Source organism: Oryx dammah, unplaced genomic scaffold (assembly GCF_014754425.2).
Source record: "Oryx dammah isolate SB20612 unplaced genomic scaffold, SCBI_Odam_1.1 HiC_scaffold_24, whole genome shotgun sequence".
In the NCBI taxonomy this organism is placed as follows: Eukaryota; Metazoa; Chordata; class Mammalia; order Artiodactyla; family Bovidae; genus Oryx; species Oryx dammah.
Window position 1 is genome coordinate 52,911,464 of NW_024070208.1, and position 18,380 is coordinate 52,929,843.

Here is an 18,380-nt window from a genome sequence, read left to right on the forward strand (position 1 = left end):
CTTTAAAAAGTAACGGCTTATATGCGGAATCTAGAAAAATGGTACAGATGAACCTGTTTGCAGGGCAGGAATAGAGACACAGACATAGAGAAAGGATGTATGGACACCAAGCAGGCGAGAGGAGGGTAGGACGAACTGGGAGATTAGATTTGACATAAATAGACTACCATGTGTAAATGGATAGTGGGAACCTGCAGTATAACACAGGGAGCTCAGCTCAGTGCTCTGTGATGACCTAGCTGAGTGGGATGGGCGGTGGAGAGAGGGAGGCCCAAGAGCAGGGGCATCTATGTACACATAGAGCTGATTCACTTCACTGCACAGCAGAAACTAACACAGCACTGCAAAGAATTATACTCCAATAAAAAATGGTTTCTCTAAAAAAGTGATGGCTCTTTTTACATTCCTTTAGATTATGTAGGATACCTCCAGGTAGATAGTATAAAACATATTAAAAATATCAGACTAAGAAAAAGCAATTATGCTCTAGTAGATGATACTTTCAGTTTATTATCACTACAATAATTTTCATATTCATAATTGGAATTGTAATCATGAGTCAGCAAATATTTCTATTTCCTTACCTGTTTTAAGTGATCATTTAAAGCAATTTGCATACCACTCTTCTTTCTCAACATTTCACAAGTCATCAGGGTATAAAACAATGCAGTGATGGCCAATGGCAGGCAGAAATAGAAACTAAATAGCCACCAATCTTTAGCTGTCTTGTAAAACTAAGGGGAAGAAAGGATGTTATAGTTAATATTCCTCTGTAAGAAAATCTTACATACCAAATATTTAAAAATGCTCATCAAGGAATAATCTTCTAAAGCAGATCCATTTTATAAATACTATGTAGAATCTTTCAGTAGAATCTTTATTCTACTATGTAGAACTTTTTGTCTGCTGAACAAAAAATTAAATTAAGTGAAACAAACTTTTCCTAAAGGTGTTTCAATTCTCTAAGGCAGTGTGCTATAATTATATATAGAAATGTAAGCAATTGGGCAACATTTTAAATACTTGATAACTCAAATATTTTTGTCTTCACATAAGTGAAAGGAATTCCTTACCACATTTGGATGTATAAAGATATTCTAGTGTTTTGGGGAACTTCTCACTTTTTAACAAGTTTGTTTCTGGGGAAAGCAGGTAGGAAGAGGTCTATAGTAATCATTTAGCTCAAGGATGTATACATCTAAACTATCAACTAAAAATCAAAATTGTTTATAAAATGACTCCTCTCTTACTTGTTCTTTTTTCCTTTTCCTTTTAAAGATTGTTGTTCCAGGTATGTCTCTGTTGGAACAGAAGTTATGGAATCTATGCAGTACTTTGGGCTTCCCAGGTAGTGCTTATGGTAAGGGACCTGTCTGCCAACGCAAGAGACATAAGTGATGTGGGTTTGATCCCTGGGTCGGAACAATCCCCTGGAGGAGAGCACAGCAACCCACTCCAGTATTCTTGTCTGGATAATCCCATGGACAGAGGTGCTTGGTGGAGTAAGATCCATGGGGTCGCAAAGATTGGGACATGACTGAGACTTAGCACACACCCATGCAGTACTTTTTCCACTGTAACTAATAAGAAACAAGGAAACAGCATTTTCATTTTTAGTTTCCCATTAACTCTTTAGTCTTTTGTTTACCATGATCTATACACATATACATAAAGTCTTATATAAACTTATGTGTAAAGTAGAAAATAATTATTTGTGACATATGGACCCACTCCCTTTGCATTAACTCCTCCTCACCCTTTCTGTTGGGAAGAGCTTTTTTCACTTAGGGTCTATTTTCTGATGACCAGCATTGCTATTTTCCCCCATTTCCTAATTAAACACTCTTAAATAAATAGACAAGATGAAGTTCTTTGCAATGGTAGTTTTCCCTTTAGAGAGAGGACAGGCTTGAAATTCATACCAAGATTCATGGAGTCACGTAGATTTCTACCAGTCTATCCATACCAGGGTGACTTCCACTTGATCATCCCTTTAACCACACTCTGCCTCCAATGACTGCTGTGTTGCTTAATGCAAAATATGTTGTAGCTGGCAGTTCTTACGTGAATTCGAGTAGGAAAGCTATAAATTCCAATCGATTCTCTTATGTCAACTTGGCTTATCTGTATTCCTGAGAACCAGGGGATTCTTGGAGAAGTAATGACCTAGCTTCTTGTAGCATGGGTCATTAGTCCTGCTGTTAACCCTGAGGTCCTGGGACCTACACTTTTAATTTATGCCAAGGACAGTCACAAATCAATAATTTCCCAAGAAGAGGAGATTGGGGGAAAATAGCTAAACATTTATAAGGCAAGAGCAGAAAAGGGAAAGAAAAGTAAATTTACCTGCATAAATGCTGTTTTCTGAGTGGGATGGAGCAAGCAGATTCTCAGATTATTTCCTATGTGATCACTCGTAATTATATCAAAACCCATGGCCTCAGGGACAGCCAGAACCACAGAGACCACCCAAATTAAAACAATTTCTACTGCTGTCCATTTTGGAACCCCGATTCCTTTAATCCGACTCCAAGAAGCAACAGCTCGATATCTGAAGAACAAAACAGAATCAATTGCCAAGCTGGCACAGCCTGGTTTTTACTGAATTACAGTTTACTTTCTAAGTAATGTAGCAACCACTAGGATTGTGGTCAGGATATATGTTGCTTAGATACATGCTCTTACCTGTCAATACTTAGAGCACATAGACTCAGCACAGTGATGCCCACGGAGGCCTTCTGAATGAAAGGCACCAGCTTACACATCTCAACCCCAAAGGGCCAGTCCTTGGCGAGCAGCTGCATCGAGGAGACACAAAGCTCTGTTAGGGAGATGTTCACACAGTGCTCTTGAACTGTATGTATTACTTAGTGGAGGTGAATGAGCTTGTGGAGTAAAATAACAAATTCCAGTTCTTTTTCTCATGCACTCCTCTGAAAACCACCTGCATTTGTTAGATATTTGGAATAAGAGAGTGGGCTGGCAATCATGAAAGGGCAGCCAATTCAGGAGAATTAGCTACACATGAACAGGAGATTAGGGTCAAGGTCTCTTCTACTGCAGGGCCAACTGGGGCCAATTGCTTAAGTTCTCCTTACAAAAATGGGAAGCTGCTGTATAGCACCGGGAGCTCAGATTAGTCTTCTGTGATGATCTAGAGGGGTGGCATGGGGGGGAGGGCAGTGGAAGGGAGGCTCAAGAGAAAGAGGATATATGTATACATATTGCTGATTTACTTCATTGCACAGAAGACACTAACACAACATTGTAAAACAATTATATTCCAGTTTAAAAAAAAATTTAAGTTGAGCCTGTAGTGCTGAAAATGCCTCTCATTCTCTTATGAAGTCTCCAATGCTCAGTTGATGGCCAAATCAAAATAATAGGTGAGAAGTGTTCCTTGGTTAGACTAGATGACTCCCTGGGCTTCTCTGGTAGCTCAGCTGGTAAAGAATCTGCCTGCAGTGCAGGAGACCTGGGTTCTATCCCTGGGTTGGAAAGATCCCCTGGAGAAGAGAGTGGCAACCCACTCTAGTATTCTTGCCTGGAGAATCCCCGTGGACAGAGGAGCCTGGTGGGCTAGAGTCCATGGGGTCGCAAAGAGTTGGACACAACTAAGCAACTAAGCACAGATGACTCCTATGGAGAACAGAATGTGTGTTAGTGTCCTTACTCTTCACTCTGGTCAACTGCACTGTCAGTCAGCACACTGTCCAGAATGTGTTCAACACAAGGCACGCTTCTTCCTTAAGACTTCACCTGAGTGTCTTTCCTTCTCCCAGAAGGCTTTCCCCCCACAAATCCACTTGGCTAAAACCTTTACTTCTTTTAGCTCTTGCTCAAGTCTCATCTTTTCAATATGACCACACTGCTAAGGATAGGAAATGGTCAGACCTGCCCATCTCCATCTTTCTACTCCACTTTCCTTTACACCTACAGCACTTATTAACTCCTATTGTGTATAGTATAGTATACTTGTTTGTTTTGTTAAGTTTTTGCTGTCTGCAACCCCTAGCCTATCAGACAGAATACAACTTCTGCAATTGCCTAGCACAGTTCCTGATACACAGTAGATGCTTAAGTATTCAAGTCCCTAAAATACATAGGCACTGGTTATTCAGTGAGCAAAATGACTTAGTTCTTGCTACTATACATACATTTCTATTTCAAACTAACTATGCAGCCATCTTCTGTTAAACTCATGGTTTTCTTTTGTAGGACAACTGGGTATGCCCCACACACAATGTAAATGAATCACATTCGGTAAACATTTGGGTCAAATGTTTACGTGGTTTGAAAAGAAACTTTTAAATCTACCTATGTGTGTTTTAATGTTTTAAAGAATAACCTTCCAAAGTTGAAAACTAGTTTGAAACATAATTAAGTCTTTCCATTCTTCTACTTGTAACATTTCTTTGTAGAGTTTGTCATGCTGGGTAACTGTTTGGCAACTAGAATGGCACCCAAAGCTGAAATGTGTGTCTCAGTATGAATATGACTCAGGGCTCCAGCATGAGACCAATTTCATTTCTAAGATAGACATGAAAAATTACACCGACATGTAGACGAATGTTGGCAAACTTACAGCAAATATGCTTTTTCTAGGGTCGGAAAGCCTGCAAGGCCAGGCAGATCACACAAGAGTGAAGGCAGCCAGGTGCAAGAAAGTCACTGGTGTCAGGAAATAATAGCGGGCAGAGGGGTCTGGGGTAAATCCTGTCTAAAAGGAGCCTGTGCTAATAAACATGATGTGATTGCTGATAAGAAATCCCCAGTACCAAAATATCTTGATTTTTATCCCCAAATGTTTATATAAATCTCACAATTTATAAAAATTGTCAACTAATTCAAATTTTTGAAAAAACAAAAACACTAACAGATAATAACATAATGTTAACAAAATAATTTTATGTGTCAGACCAGCCTCTAACTTGTGACCTCTGGATTAAAATGGGCTGGCTCATAACTCTGCTTATTCATTTATTCATTCAACAAACATGTATTCAATACCCACCATGTGCCAACACCATTTGGAGTATGGGGGCCTATCAGTGAACAAGGCAAACTCCCTGCTCTCATGGAGCTTACAGTCTAGTGAGGGAAGCAGAGAAAGAATACCTAAATACTTAATATGGTGTTCACAGGATTTGTGGCAGCTGATGTGAAGAGCTGACTCATTGGAAAAGACCCTGATGCTGGGAAAGAATGAGGGCAGGAAGAGAAGGGGATGACAGAGGATGAGATGGTTGGATGGCATCACTGACTCAATGGACATGAGTTTGAGTAGGCTCTGAGAGTTGGTGATGGACAGGGAGGCCTGGCGTGCTGCAGTTCATAGGGTCACAAAGAGTCGGACAAGACTGAGCAATTGAACTGAACTGAGAAATTGTAATGAAATTTTGGGTGCTTTCTTGTTTTAAAGATAGTTTTGATGTGGACCATTTTTAAAGTTTTTATTGAATTTGTTACAATATTGCTTCTGCTTTATGCTTTGATTTTTTTGGCCATGAGGCATGTGGGATCTTAGCTTCCCAACCAAGGATCCAACCTGTACCCACTGCATTGGAAGCAAAGTCTTAACCCCTGCACCACCAGTCAGGTCTCTCTCACAAGTAGCAACCTTCAGTAGGGATTTGACTAAAATAAAAGAGTAAGCCATGCAGACTATATGTTAGGCAGAGGAAAGAGCAAGTACAAAGGTCCCGAGTGGAGAGTGAAAAAGTTGGCTTAAAGCTCAACATTCAGAAAATGAAGATCATGGCATCCGGTCCCATCACTTCATGGGAAATAGATGGGGAAACAGTGGAAACAGTGTCAGGCTTTATTTTGGGGGGCTCCAAAATCACTGCAGATGGTGACTGCAGCCATGAAATTAAAAAACGCTTACTCCTTGGAAGGAAAGTTATGACCAACCTAGATAGCATATTCAAAAGCAGAGACATTACTTTGCCGACTAAGGTCCGTCTAGTCAAGGCTATGGTTTTTCCAGTGGTCATGTATGGATGTGAGAGTTGGACTGTGAAGGATGAGCACCGAAGAATTGATGCTTTTGAAGTGTGGTGTTGGAGAAGATTCTTGAGAGTCCCTTGGACTGCAAGGAGATCCAACAAGTCCATTCTGAAGGTGATCAGCCCTGGGATTTCTTTGGAAGGAATGATGCTGAAGCTGAAACTCCAGTACTTTGGCCACCTCATGAGAAGAGTTGACTCATTGGAAAAGACTCTGATGCTGGGGGGGATTGGGGGCAGGAGGAGAAGGGGACGACAGAGGATGAGATGGCTGGATGGCATCACTGACTTGATGGACGTGAATCTGAGTGAACTCCGGGCGATGGTGATGGACAGGGAGGCCTGGCGTGCTGCGATTCATAGGGTTGCAAAGAGTCGGACACAACTGAGCGACTGAACTGAACTGAACTGAGGTAAAAATAAGCCTAGTGAGAGGAAGAGATGAAAAGAAGGTTCTTAAGGCTGACTGGAGTGGTCCAGATCAGTCTAGATGTAATTAGAGGGAGGAGTGTGATTTTTTTAAAAAAGGAAATCCATTGCAATATTTTGAACATGGAGATGGCATTATCTTATTTATGTTAAAAAAAAAATCACTCCAGGGACTTTCCTGGTGATCCAGTGGTTAAGATTTGACCTTTCAGTGCAAGAGTTGCAGGTTTGATTCCTGGTCAGGGAACTAAGATTCCACATGCTTATGGCTAATAAAACCAGAACATAAATAACAGAAGCAATATTGTAACAAATTCAACAAAGTCTTGAAACAAAATGGTCCATATTAAAACAAACAAACAAACAAACAAACACCAAAACCCCTCTCATTCTAAAACATAAAAAGATCACTCTGGATGCTCAAGATAGACTAGAAGGTGGAACAGTAGACTATGAATAGACTAGATAGACAGTGATAGACTAGAATAGTCAAGAAAAGAAGATTTGATGAGAGATCACGGGCTGAAACTTGTGGTGCCTTGCAACTGAAAGAACAGATTATAGACAGGATATATTTTGATAACAGAGCTAGCAGGACTTGTTGATGGGTTGGTTATAAGATGCGAGGAGCCAGAACACTCAAAGAAGTTGATCATATGAATGGTGAAGACGTTGACGGAAGTGTAGAAGACCCAGGATCCGGCAAATGTGAACCAGCGACAAGCTCGAGGTGGTTGACTTGCCAATCACCCTTGCAAACATAATAAAAAGATTCCAACCAGTTGAAAGAATCCTTCCAGACATAGTTTGGTATAAACTACTGCATCTAGGTGATAGTCTTTCTAATCATTCTGTCTTTATATCAGAGGCGGAAGAAAAAGGAAAACTAACATTTACAATGGGTTAGGCACTATTCTAAGCCATTTACCTATGGTATATCATTGAATGCCCAAAGCAATCCTATAAGGTAAATTACTATGATCTGCATTTTAATAGGTTAAAAGACTTAGAGGTACTTAGAAGTTTATTAACTTGCTGTTTTGGTTTTTTAGGGCTCCCCGATGGCTCAGACAGTAAAAGAATCCACCTGTAATGCAGGAGACTTGGGTTCAATCCCTGGATCGGGAAGATCCCCTGGAGAAGGGCATGGAAACCCACTCCAATATTAAACATGCCCACAAATTCTTTGACAGTCCTCCCTTCAAAAGGTGAAGCTCATTTCCCTCCCTTTGAAGCTGGGGCGGTTGGCGGGGGGGGGGGGAGGGACTTAATGATTCACATTTAGTGAATAGAATGTGGTGGGACTGATGATGCCTGACATCTGAGACTAGTTCATAGATGGCATTCTGGCTTCCTCCTTGCTCGCTCTTGGATCATCGCTTTGAGGGAGTTACCATGTCAAGGAGGAAACTCAAGGGTCCCTGTGAAGAGGCAACATGAAAAGGAACTGAGGCCACCTGAAAACAGCTGGCACTGACTTGCCAAGTGTCCAGCCTTGGACAAGCCTTCTCATGACTGCAGCCCCGCCAATAACTTGGCCCTTGTGAGAGACCCTGAGTCAGGAGAACCCAGGTCTCCCACATTGCAGGTGGATTCTTTATCAGCTGAGCCACCAGGGTAGCCCAAGAATACTGGAGTGGGTAGCCTATCCCTTCTCTAGCGGTTCTTCCTGACCGAGGAGTCAACCCGGGGTCTCCTGCATTTCAGGTGGATTCTTTACCAACTGAGCTACCAGGGAATATATTTGTCCTTGGTCACTCACTTATGTGAGGCCTCCTGCATGGCGTTTGTGGTCAAGGACCCACCTGTCATTGCAGGAGACATGATATTGTGGGTTCGATCCCTGGGTCAGGAAGATCCCTTGGAAGAAGGTATGGCAACCCACTCCAGTATTCTTGCCTGGAGAATCCCATGGACAGAGGAGCCTGGAGGGCTATAGTACGTAGGGTCGCAAAGAGTTGGACATGACTGAAGTGACTTAGCATGCACACACATGCTCACTTAAGTAAGTAATAGATAACTCCCTAGCTATTTTATCTAATGTCCAAAAATTCAGATAGTTTCAATTATTTTATTGTCTTGAACAATCTCTAAATATGCAAATGTGAGTATCACAGGGTACAGTCATTAGATGAGTCAAAATGAATGTCTGGTCACTGAAGGGAGAGACGTCTGGCCAATGGAAATTGAGTTCTGTGTTGAATCCAGGCTCTGTTTTGAGGGTATTATTGCTTTTGGCTCAGACTAGACACTGGATGATTGCTCTTCATACCACTGGGAGGCCTGCAGTCCAACCTCTGACCCAAGTTATCACAGGGGACAGGGAAACACAAACTGAAAATTGTAGCAATTCTCTTCAAGTTCAACACAGAGATAGTTAGCAACTTAATCACAACCGACAGATTACAATTTTCTAATCTACCCTTCCAAAGGAAAAGAGACTGCCAAAAAACCTTTCATGATTTCAGTTCAGACATGAATGCTGCCAGTCCTGAGAGGCCACAGAAGGTGAGGGATTGAGTGCACATTTCTATTATTTCGTAGTCAGAAGGATGACTTTGGCAATCTCTGCTTCTCTCATCAGAAGGCTTTGTGGAGACGCTGAGAAGCCTGATCTCCTGTGACATAGACCATGCTTACTGTTGATGCTCATCTCTGCCTAAATGGCCTCCATCCAGAATGTCTCGGCAATTTAGGGCTTGGAGCTTATTAAGAATGCAAAGACATTAATCTCTTGCCCTGAGTGGAGGAAAAGCTGTGAACTTAAAAAAAAAAAATCAATCTCAACCAAGACGCCACTTTAAAATTTGGTGAAAGAATGTTCTTACAGGTTTTCATAATTCTTGGAAATTATTTCACTATTTCTTGACAAAAATAATGACACCCAATGCCTATAATCTGAAGTTCAACGATTCAGTTTTCCTTTTGGTAGAGGAAACGGATTCTCTTTTATTGCAAGAAGAAGCAAGTCTAACTTTAAACCTAGCAATAACACATTCATATTTCTTATTTGCAGTTTTCGTCATTCAGTTAGATAACTTAAGGGCAAAATCTGAGTACTGAAGACAAATCATGCCTGTAATCAAATCTCTCTGATTGCAAAAAAAATGTCAGGGATCAATATTGTTTCTAGGTCCCTGCCACATAACTTAAATGTTTGGGGCCTGCTTAAAATTAAGTTTGAATACATATTACTTACCATTTATCAAATGTGAGCCAGTCAGAAAATATTCCCATTACTGACACTGGTTTGCAATGGTGATGGCTCATTTGAGAAAGAGCTTTTGTTAGTATTGTTCCTTGGAGCAATGTAGTGTCCATTTGACAAATGATAGCCTGTCCTCAAGCTTGCCTCTTTCCCTTAAAGCTTCCACTGCTTTGCTAGCACATTTCTTTTGTATAAATAAACACAAATAACAAACAAATAAACACTAGATTGAAAACAGTCATGGTAATACTGACTATAAGGTTTCTACTCAAAGATGCCCATGATTTCATAACTTTATGTTGAAACAGCTACTTGAGAAAGAAAAAAGGCAACAGGATACTACAAAATTTCATATCATATTGTAAAATTATTTTTATAGTACATAGTTTATACTATGTACTATATACTATTATAGTATATACATATTTTTATATTACATAGTTTTAAAAATTTCTAAAAGGATAAACATTGTGAATAGAAAATCAATGTCTTTTCTTTAAAGGTATTGCTAAATGAGTCCTACAAAATCTTTCCAACTGGGGAAATTTATATTTTCCAATTCTTTTTTTAATTAAAAATTACATTCTTGACAAATTAAATGGAGAAAATCCTATTAGTAGATACCATTCTTAATACCTAATGGAATCTAGACCCATAGGGTCAGGAAATGCCAAAGTTAACCATCTTGCACTAACAAATGTTCAATTGTCTCATTAACCATAACCACCATTCTCCTTTCTATTTTTCAAAAAAATTAACAGGATGCACTGAGCTTTAACTGGTTCTTAGTTTCAGAATATTCTAAAACGTTTTTAGTGGCTAGCATAGTGCCTGGCACACAGTGACTGCTGATTAAATGTTGTTGTTCAGTCACTAAGTCGTGTCTGACTCTTTGCGAGCCCGTGGACTGCAGCATGCCAGGCTTCCCTGTCCTTCACCATCTCCCGGAGTTTGCTCAAACTGACATCCACTGAGTCAGTGACGCCACCGAACCATCTCATCCTCTGTCGTCCCCTTCCCCTCCTGCCTTCAATCTTTCCCAGCATCAGGGTCCTTTCCAGTGAGTTGGCTCTTAATGATGAATGAATGAGTTCATGGATGAGTGAATGAATTTGATCATAAGACAGACATCTTGTATTAAGACTTGTCGTGAGCTTTTCAGTTCCCATATTTGAAACAATTCTTCTGAGAATGAGATGACTGGGCTTACTACTGATTGATTGATTTTGTACTGTCTAGTCCAGGTCCTCCTCCCTACCAGATAGATCAACTCTTCTTGACACATAAAGCCAGGGCCTCTGGAAGTGAGGCGTTGGCTCTTCTCTGGGAGTTCCGCTTGCCAAGCAGACAGGAAAAAGGGGAAAGCAAAATTCCTCCCCGTCCCTCTCTCTCTCCTCAAACGTGTCAGGGAAATGACTGGTATAAAACAGAACCCACTATTTCTCACTATCTGATGGGATTCTATGAGGTGTGTTATTTGTAAATGTGGCAGAGATGAATGCAAAAAGCACAGAGATGCTTTCAGGAAGGTGGGTGAGCAACGCATTACAAGTGACAACCAGGGTTACTTTGCCAGACTGCTGTCGTTCCATCTGGTGATGAACTGTGAACATTTCTTTCAAATGACTGATATTATAGAAATATTTTTACAGTCAGAGTCAAAAGAAGGAAATAATGGAGCGGCTGTGTTTCACAAGTTTGGGGAAGGGTGTATTCTTCTGCTTTTATCTCTGTTTCCTGTGGCAGATAAGAGTTTTTCTGCATTTGAACGGGCGTTTTAATAAGATAAGACACCCTCATTCAAGGATTTCCCATGTCCCATTGATCTCTCTTTCTTTTTTTTTCTTTAATTTAAACTGGAGCTCTGTGACAACCTTGAAGGGTGGGATGGGGAGGGAGGTGGGAGGAAGGTTCAAGAGGGAGGATACATAGGTATACTTATGGCTGATTCATGTTGGTGTTTGGTGGGTACCAACACAATATTGTAAAGCAATTATCCTTCAATTAAAAAATAAATAAATTTAATTTTAAAAAGTACAGTGAGAGTTTAAGCTGCTGGTCAAGTGCACAGAAAATATTTTCTTGACTTAAACATGGTACTTGTGCCCTGGGGACAAATACCAATTACAAGTTCCATCTTACATCCATTAAAATGAACTTAATCACTTAAAGAATAGGCCAGAGGTGCCATTTAAATACATTGGAGAAGGAAATGGCAACCCACTCCAGTATTCTTGCCTAGAGAATCCCAAGGATGGGGGAGCCTGGTGGGCTGCGGTCTATGGGGTCGCACAGAGTTGGACACGACTGAAGCGACTTAGCAGCAGCAGCCATTTAAATAGACTACAGTATGAACAGCACCCCCTGGAGTTGTGTAAGACAGAGACCCTGTCCTAGGACTCTGTTATGTGCACTTCAGCAAAGAAAGGGCTTTCCACTGCTCTGAAAAGATTCCTAGGACTGGCTGAAATAGATGAACGACTCTATTAAAATGAGTTAAGTTTCTAGAAACAAAAGCTCTGAGAGCAGCAAAAAGACAGAATAAAAAGATAACAAATAAATATGTCTTAGGAGTAAATTAACTTCACCTTAAATATATATCCCTTCTCGGGTTACAATGAAATTTATTTCCACATCTGTAAAAGGCCAATAAATAACTGGATGGCTAGTCATCTATGATCTGAACATGAAAACTTATCCTCAATTTGTGCTTAAAAGCTTTCATTGACATGTCACATGTGTTGAAAAGATTCAACTAAGAGCATTAAGAAATGCTATTCACAAATCTAGCTTTATGGTCAATTCACTTCTCTGAGCTGAATCTTCTAAGATCACTGTGACACCTAAAGAAACTAAAGAATTATAACCTGATGATCTCATGGCTCAGAAAGTGACTCTCAAACTTAATAAATTCAACAAATCTTATTACGTCATTTCATGTCTTACTTGAACCTAATTCTATCCAGAGAATGGTTTATGGAATAATCTGTGCTTAGAAAACATTTGATTACTATGGAAATCAAAAGCTCTTTAATATAAATTAAAAACCCTGTGTGAGGGGGAAGGAGACATATAGAACCTAACACCCACAGAATTGGGTTACCCCTTTCTGGAAAGTAAAATGAAGCTAAGGAGAGAAGTAGAAACACAAAGGTGAGAAGGCACAAGTATGTCTGGAAAGGAATCTTGGGGACAAAATGCCTCAGTCAACTTTGCTGATATATTTCTTTCTTTTTTTGATGTGGACCATTTTTAAAGTCTTTATTGAATTTGTTACAGCATTGCTTCTGTTTTATGTTTTGGTTTTCTGGCTGCGAGGAATGTGAAATCTTAGCTCCCTGACCAGGGATCGAACCCATACCCTCTGTACTAGAAGACAAAGTCTTAACCACTGGACCCCCAGGGAAGTCCCTGCTAATACTTTCTGACTCAAGAACAATCCTCATTCTCTCTTCTTTCTACCACTGCATTTTGGCCATTTTCTTATTTCTTTACCATTTTCACCAGAGGATCTTTTAGGAAAGACAAATAGTAAATCTCTAAAATAAAAGCATTGGAAAGAAAAAAAAAAGTCTAAAATTAGAGAATTTGCTGGCTAAGGTACATCCATATACCATGCTCAGCTGTCTCCCAGACATAACCAACCTCTTCTTAACTTTGCAAAGTCCTCAAAGAAAATGCTTCACATCATAAATTATATCTAGAATTGCATTTCAGCTCAGGCTATATCTGTCAACACCCTTGAAAGCACTTAATCATTTATTACCAGTAGGCATGTTTCTCTAAAGATCATCAACCATTGCATATTAGCTACACGGTGAAAACCTTATTTGGTTTCCTTTAGAGAATGAAGACCCTGGCTCCCTGGCTTCGAAACAACATGGTCTTGGCTGTACCATCCTCTTGTACAACTATGGAAATACCTTCAGTCTTGAACTATTCATTTAAAATGAGCAAAGAAAAAAATGTAAAGCCTTTGATGGATAAGCCTTACCATGTTGAAAAAGACACTGCCTTGACATTTTAAGAGCCTTACATTTATGGAGTGACCGAGTGACAGATCAAAGGCAAACACAAGAAGAATCATAGAGTTAACCCTGGGAAACCTTCCATTGTCCATGGCCAAGGGTTTGCCAATCATTTCATCACAGGCATCCACGGGCAAAATGTGAAGCAATGAATCAGAACTAGGAAGTGTTGAGTTTCTGGGTTATTTGACATCTGCTATTCACTTTTCACTTTCATGCATTAGAGAAGGAAATGGCAACCTGCTCCAGTGTTCTTGCCTGGAGAGTCCCAGGGAAGCGGGACACTGATGGGCTGCCATCTATGGGGTTGCACAGAGTCAGACACGACTGAAGCGACTCAGCAGCAGTAACATTGGCCTCTTATTCTGCAATGGCCAATAGCCTCATATATATATAGAAAAAAGAACAAAAATCTCTTCTTTTTCATTTGGACAGTTACAAAAATATGAGTAGAACATCTGTCAACAAGCATTTGTCTGCAGTTAACTGTTACAGGGTGTTGGAGTGTTATATTTATTAATTGACTCAAGGTTATTCAGAACGAATAGTACCCGTTATTAATACTTTTAAAATGTTACTATTTCAAATATGATTAATTGGTGATCCTTAATTTTTTTTTTTTTTTTTTTTGCTTTAAATAAATGAATCTCAGAAGTATCTAGGTTCTGTTCTAGGTACAAAATGCTTCTTCTACTAACATATCTCTATGTGCTCAGTTGTATCTGACTCTTTGCAACCTCATGGACTGTAGCCTGCCAGGTTCTTCTATACATGGAATTTTCCAGGCAAGAATACTGGCATGGGTTGCCATTTCTACCTCCAGAAGATCTTCCTGATCCAGGGATCAAATTTGTATCTCCTGCATTAGCAGGCAGATTCTTTACCACTAAGCCACTGGTGAACCCTAACATATCTCCAGATATTACTAAAATGTCACTAAAATATCATAGTTACTTAACTGGACATATGAACAGTATTGTTATCTTGGGCAAAATTAGACTCGCCTACTCAATGTCAGGGGCTTCCCCGGTGCATCAGCAATAAACAATCCACCTGCCAATGCAAGACACACTGGTTCAATCCCTGAGTTGGGAAGATCCCCTGGAGAAGGAAATGGCACCCCACTCCAGTATTCTTGCTTGGGAAATCTTCTGGAATGAGAAGCTTGGTGGCCTACAGTCCGGGGGGTTGCAAAAGAGTCAGACATGACTCAGCAACTAAACAATGACAACAACCACCTCCGTGATATCTTTACTTCTTGTGTTGCGCTATACACATAAACTTCCATTTATTAATCAGAGAAGTATAACTTCGAAAGTTAAATTTGATGGTGCTCTGTTCACTTCTACTTCTAACTATGAAACTAGTTAATCATGCACAGACTTGTTAAGTGCTAGAAGTAGTCTAAGATTGAAAAGTGAGAAAGGTGCTTTTGATTGAAATATAGCTTTGATTGTGTCCCAAGCAGGAAAGCCTGACTGACAAAGTCACTACAAGATCATTTCACTCAAAACTCATTTGAGGGTTCAGTGAAGCAATTCCCATTTTGACATACCAGCATTTTAATGTTATATGTATTCCACCTGAAGTAGTTACATGTTAAAGATCAGTGGTTTTTGCCTCTCAGACCTATGAAGGCAGCTTCTTTGCCTCCAACAGTAGCCTCCCAAGTCTTAACAATAAAACCATCTAGAGGCACTCCAAATAGGTCACCAGCTTAATTTTTAGAAAGCTCTCCACAGCCATTAGACATCAGATTATACTTGGATCCTTATCAAAATAATGTCCATGTAGATATCTGTCATCAGATTATAAGGAGATTTGTTTTCAAACGCAATTTGTGTGTGTGTGTGAGCTCTATTGTGCCTGACTCTTTGCAACCCCATGGACTGTAGCCCTCTAGGAAAAAAAACATCCATGGAATTTTCCAGGTAAGAATACTGGAGCAGTTTGCCATTTTCTTCTCCAGGGATCTTCCCGACCTGGGATTGAAACTGCGTCTCATACCTTTAGGATCTTTACCAGTAGGGCCACCTGGGACAATAGTAAATGCAATTTGCTTACACACAGAGGAAACTATATCTCTATTATTTACTATATTTATGCTAACTATATATATCAACTCAGTTATCCATGTAAATACAGCACAAAGAGAGTGAATTTGTTATGATTTAAAAGTTCGATATTTGCTCAAGCATTTTTAACTTCTTGAGATGTTAAGAGAAGTTGAAGAAATTTTCAATGCAAGGCTTTTAAAAATATCACTGCTAATCCAAACGAAGCAAACCAACTAATCAATCAATCACTAGCAACACATAAAACTTCACAGGATCTATAGGTACACTCAGCTTTTCCTATGCAACTTTGACATTGGTGCTACTCCAGGATTCCATAGGCAACAAACATCTAGATTATTTCATTCATTTTAGTCTTACAAGAAGGACACAATAAGTAGTTTGTGAATAAGGAGAGATTCACCCTCCCATCAGATACTTAAACACTAGTTTGTGGGTCAGTACATCAGTTCAGTTCAGTCGCTCAGTCATGTCCCACGCTTTGCGACCCATGAATCGAAGCACGCCAGGCCTCCCTGTCCATCACCAACTCCCGGAGTTCACTCAGATTCACATCTATCGAGTCAGTGATGCCATCCAGCCATCTCATCCTCGGTCGTCCCCCTCTCCTCCTGCCCCCAATCCCTCCCAGCATCAAAGTCTTTTCCAATGAATCAACTCTTCGCATGAGGTGGCCAAAGTACTGGAGTTTCAGCTTCAGCGTCATTCCCTCCAAAGAAATCCCAGGGCTGATCACCTTCAGAATGGACTTGTTGGATCTCCTTGCAGTCCAAGGGACTCTTAAGACATACATAGCCCATATAAATACTGGCATAGTGATTCATGTTATATTTTAGAGATAGACATTGATACATATATATGTGTGTATATATGTATGTATATGTGTGAATATATATGGACAGAGGAGACTGGCGGGCTGCAGTCCATGGGGTCGCAAAGAATTGTACTTGTCTAAGCAACTAGCACTTTCACTTTTAACTTTTCATATATATATATATGAAAGTGAAAGTCTCTCAGTCGCGTCCGACTCTTTGTGACCCCAAGGACTATACAGTCCATGGAATTCTCCAGGCCAGAATACTGGAGTGGGTAGCCTTTCCCTTCTCCAGGGGATCTTCCCAACCCAGGGATTGAACCGCAGTCTCCTGCATTGCAAGCAGATTCTTTTAATGTCTGAGCCACCAGTGAAGCCTGTATAAAGAGGGCTTCTGACCAGGGCTCTCACAAGGGCTCCTGAGTCAGGGAGGAAATTCTGATAGACAGATGTGGTGGGAGACTCAGCAAATTGAAGCTCTAAAAGGGTTTCAGATAATCATGTGAAATGCTGGAAATAAAAGCTTATTTTTCCTTCTCAGCAACACACACTGGGGTTGTCACTGCATTGCATAAGAACATCCAGATGAAAAATGAAATGCAAGCATCCAGAGAGGATGTTTAAAAATATGTAAATATATATGTATATATATATTAATATGTGAATATATTAAATGTTATAAAAATGTATAGATAAGTAGAGAGGTGAATATTACTGGTTACAGTACCTGGTACAATGTAACTAAGTAAAAATGTTATTAGAATGTGTATGAGTATATGTGTGAATAAGAATGGAAACTGTTTTTTCTGTGTTTTATTTTTTTAGCTTTTGCCATTATAAGCATGACTACAAATAACATCTTTGTATAGCTTTGTAACATCTTACATAAACTCGTGATTCAAACTAAGAGTACAACAATAACTTTGGGGGACAGTATAGCAATGTCTATCAAAATTACAAAGGCACATATCCTTTGATTCAATCATTCTAATTCTAGAAATTTATCCTTCAACTATAGTCACACATGCGTACAAAGCCATACAAAAAGGTTATTTGTAGTCAAGTTTATAATGGCAAAAGCTGAAAAACAAAACAATTTCCATTCTTATTCACACACACTCTCTCACACATTCTAGTAACATTTATTACTTGGTGACTTTGTACCAGGAACTGGGACCAATGATATTCACCTATCTACTTATCTATACATTCTTGTAACATTTAATGCATTTACATATGAATTGTATAAAGACATATGTGCATATGTGTGCTCAGTCGCTTCAGCCCTGTCCTACTCTTTGCGACCCCAGGGATGGGAACCTGGCAGGCTCCTCTGTCCACGGGATTTTCCCAGCAAGAATACTGGAGTGGGTTGCAATGCCTTCTTCCAACTGACTCAGGGATCGAACCCACGTCTCCCGCGTCTCCTGCACTGGCAGGAGGATTCTTTATTGCTGAGCCCCTGGGGAAGCCCATATACACATACACATATATTTTTAAAGGACCTCTTTGGATGCCTGCATTTCATTCTCATCTAGATGCTCTTACGTAATATAATGACAGCCCCAGTGTGTGTTGCTGAAAAGGAGACATAAGCTTTTATTTCCAGCATGCTTACATGCCTATCTGAAGCCCCTTTCGAGCTTCAATTTGCTGAGTCTCCCACAACATCTGTCAATCAGGATTTCCTCCCTGACATAGGAGCCCTGGTGAGAGGACTGACTCTGTCTAGAAGTTTCCAGAGAACGGTTCTTTGAAACAGTTGAGGCAGAAGAGACACATGCTCTGAGGTTTGTCAGCGCTCACAGCAGCCCCTCC

At 40.1% G+C, this 18,380-nt stretch overlaps 1 protein-coding gene across 1 annotated transcript in view; it reads right to left on the reverse strand.

Moving 5' to 3' along the window:
- Window positions 1-18,380, reverse strand: part of EDNRB (endothelin receptor type B) — a 29,838-nt gene that overhangs the window by 5,752 nt on the left and 5,706 nt on the right. Inside the window, exons 3-5 of the mRNA XM_040266909.1 lie at window positions 2,686-2,798; window positions 2,347-2,551; window positions 585-734 (exon numbers count right to left, since the gene is read on the reverse strand). Of these exons, the coding sequence (XP_040122843.1) occupies window positions 585-734; window positions 2,347-2,551; window positions 2,686-2,798 (468 nt within the window). The remainder of the gene's footprint in view (window positions 1-584; window positions 735-2,346; window positions 2,552-2,685; window positions 2,799-18,380) is intronic.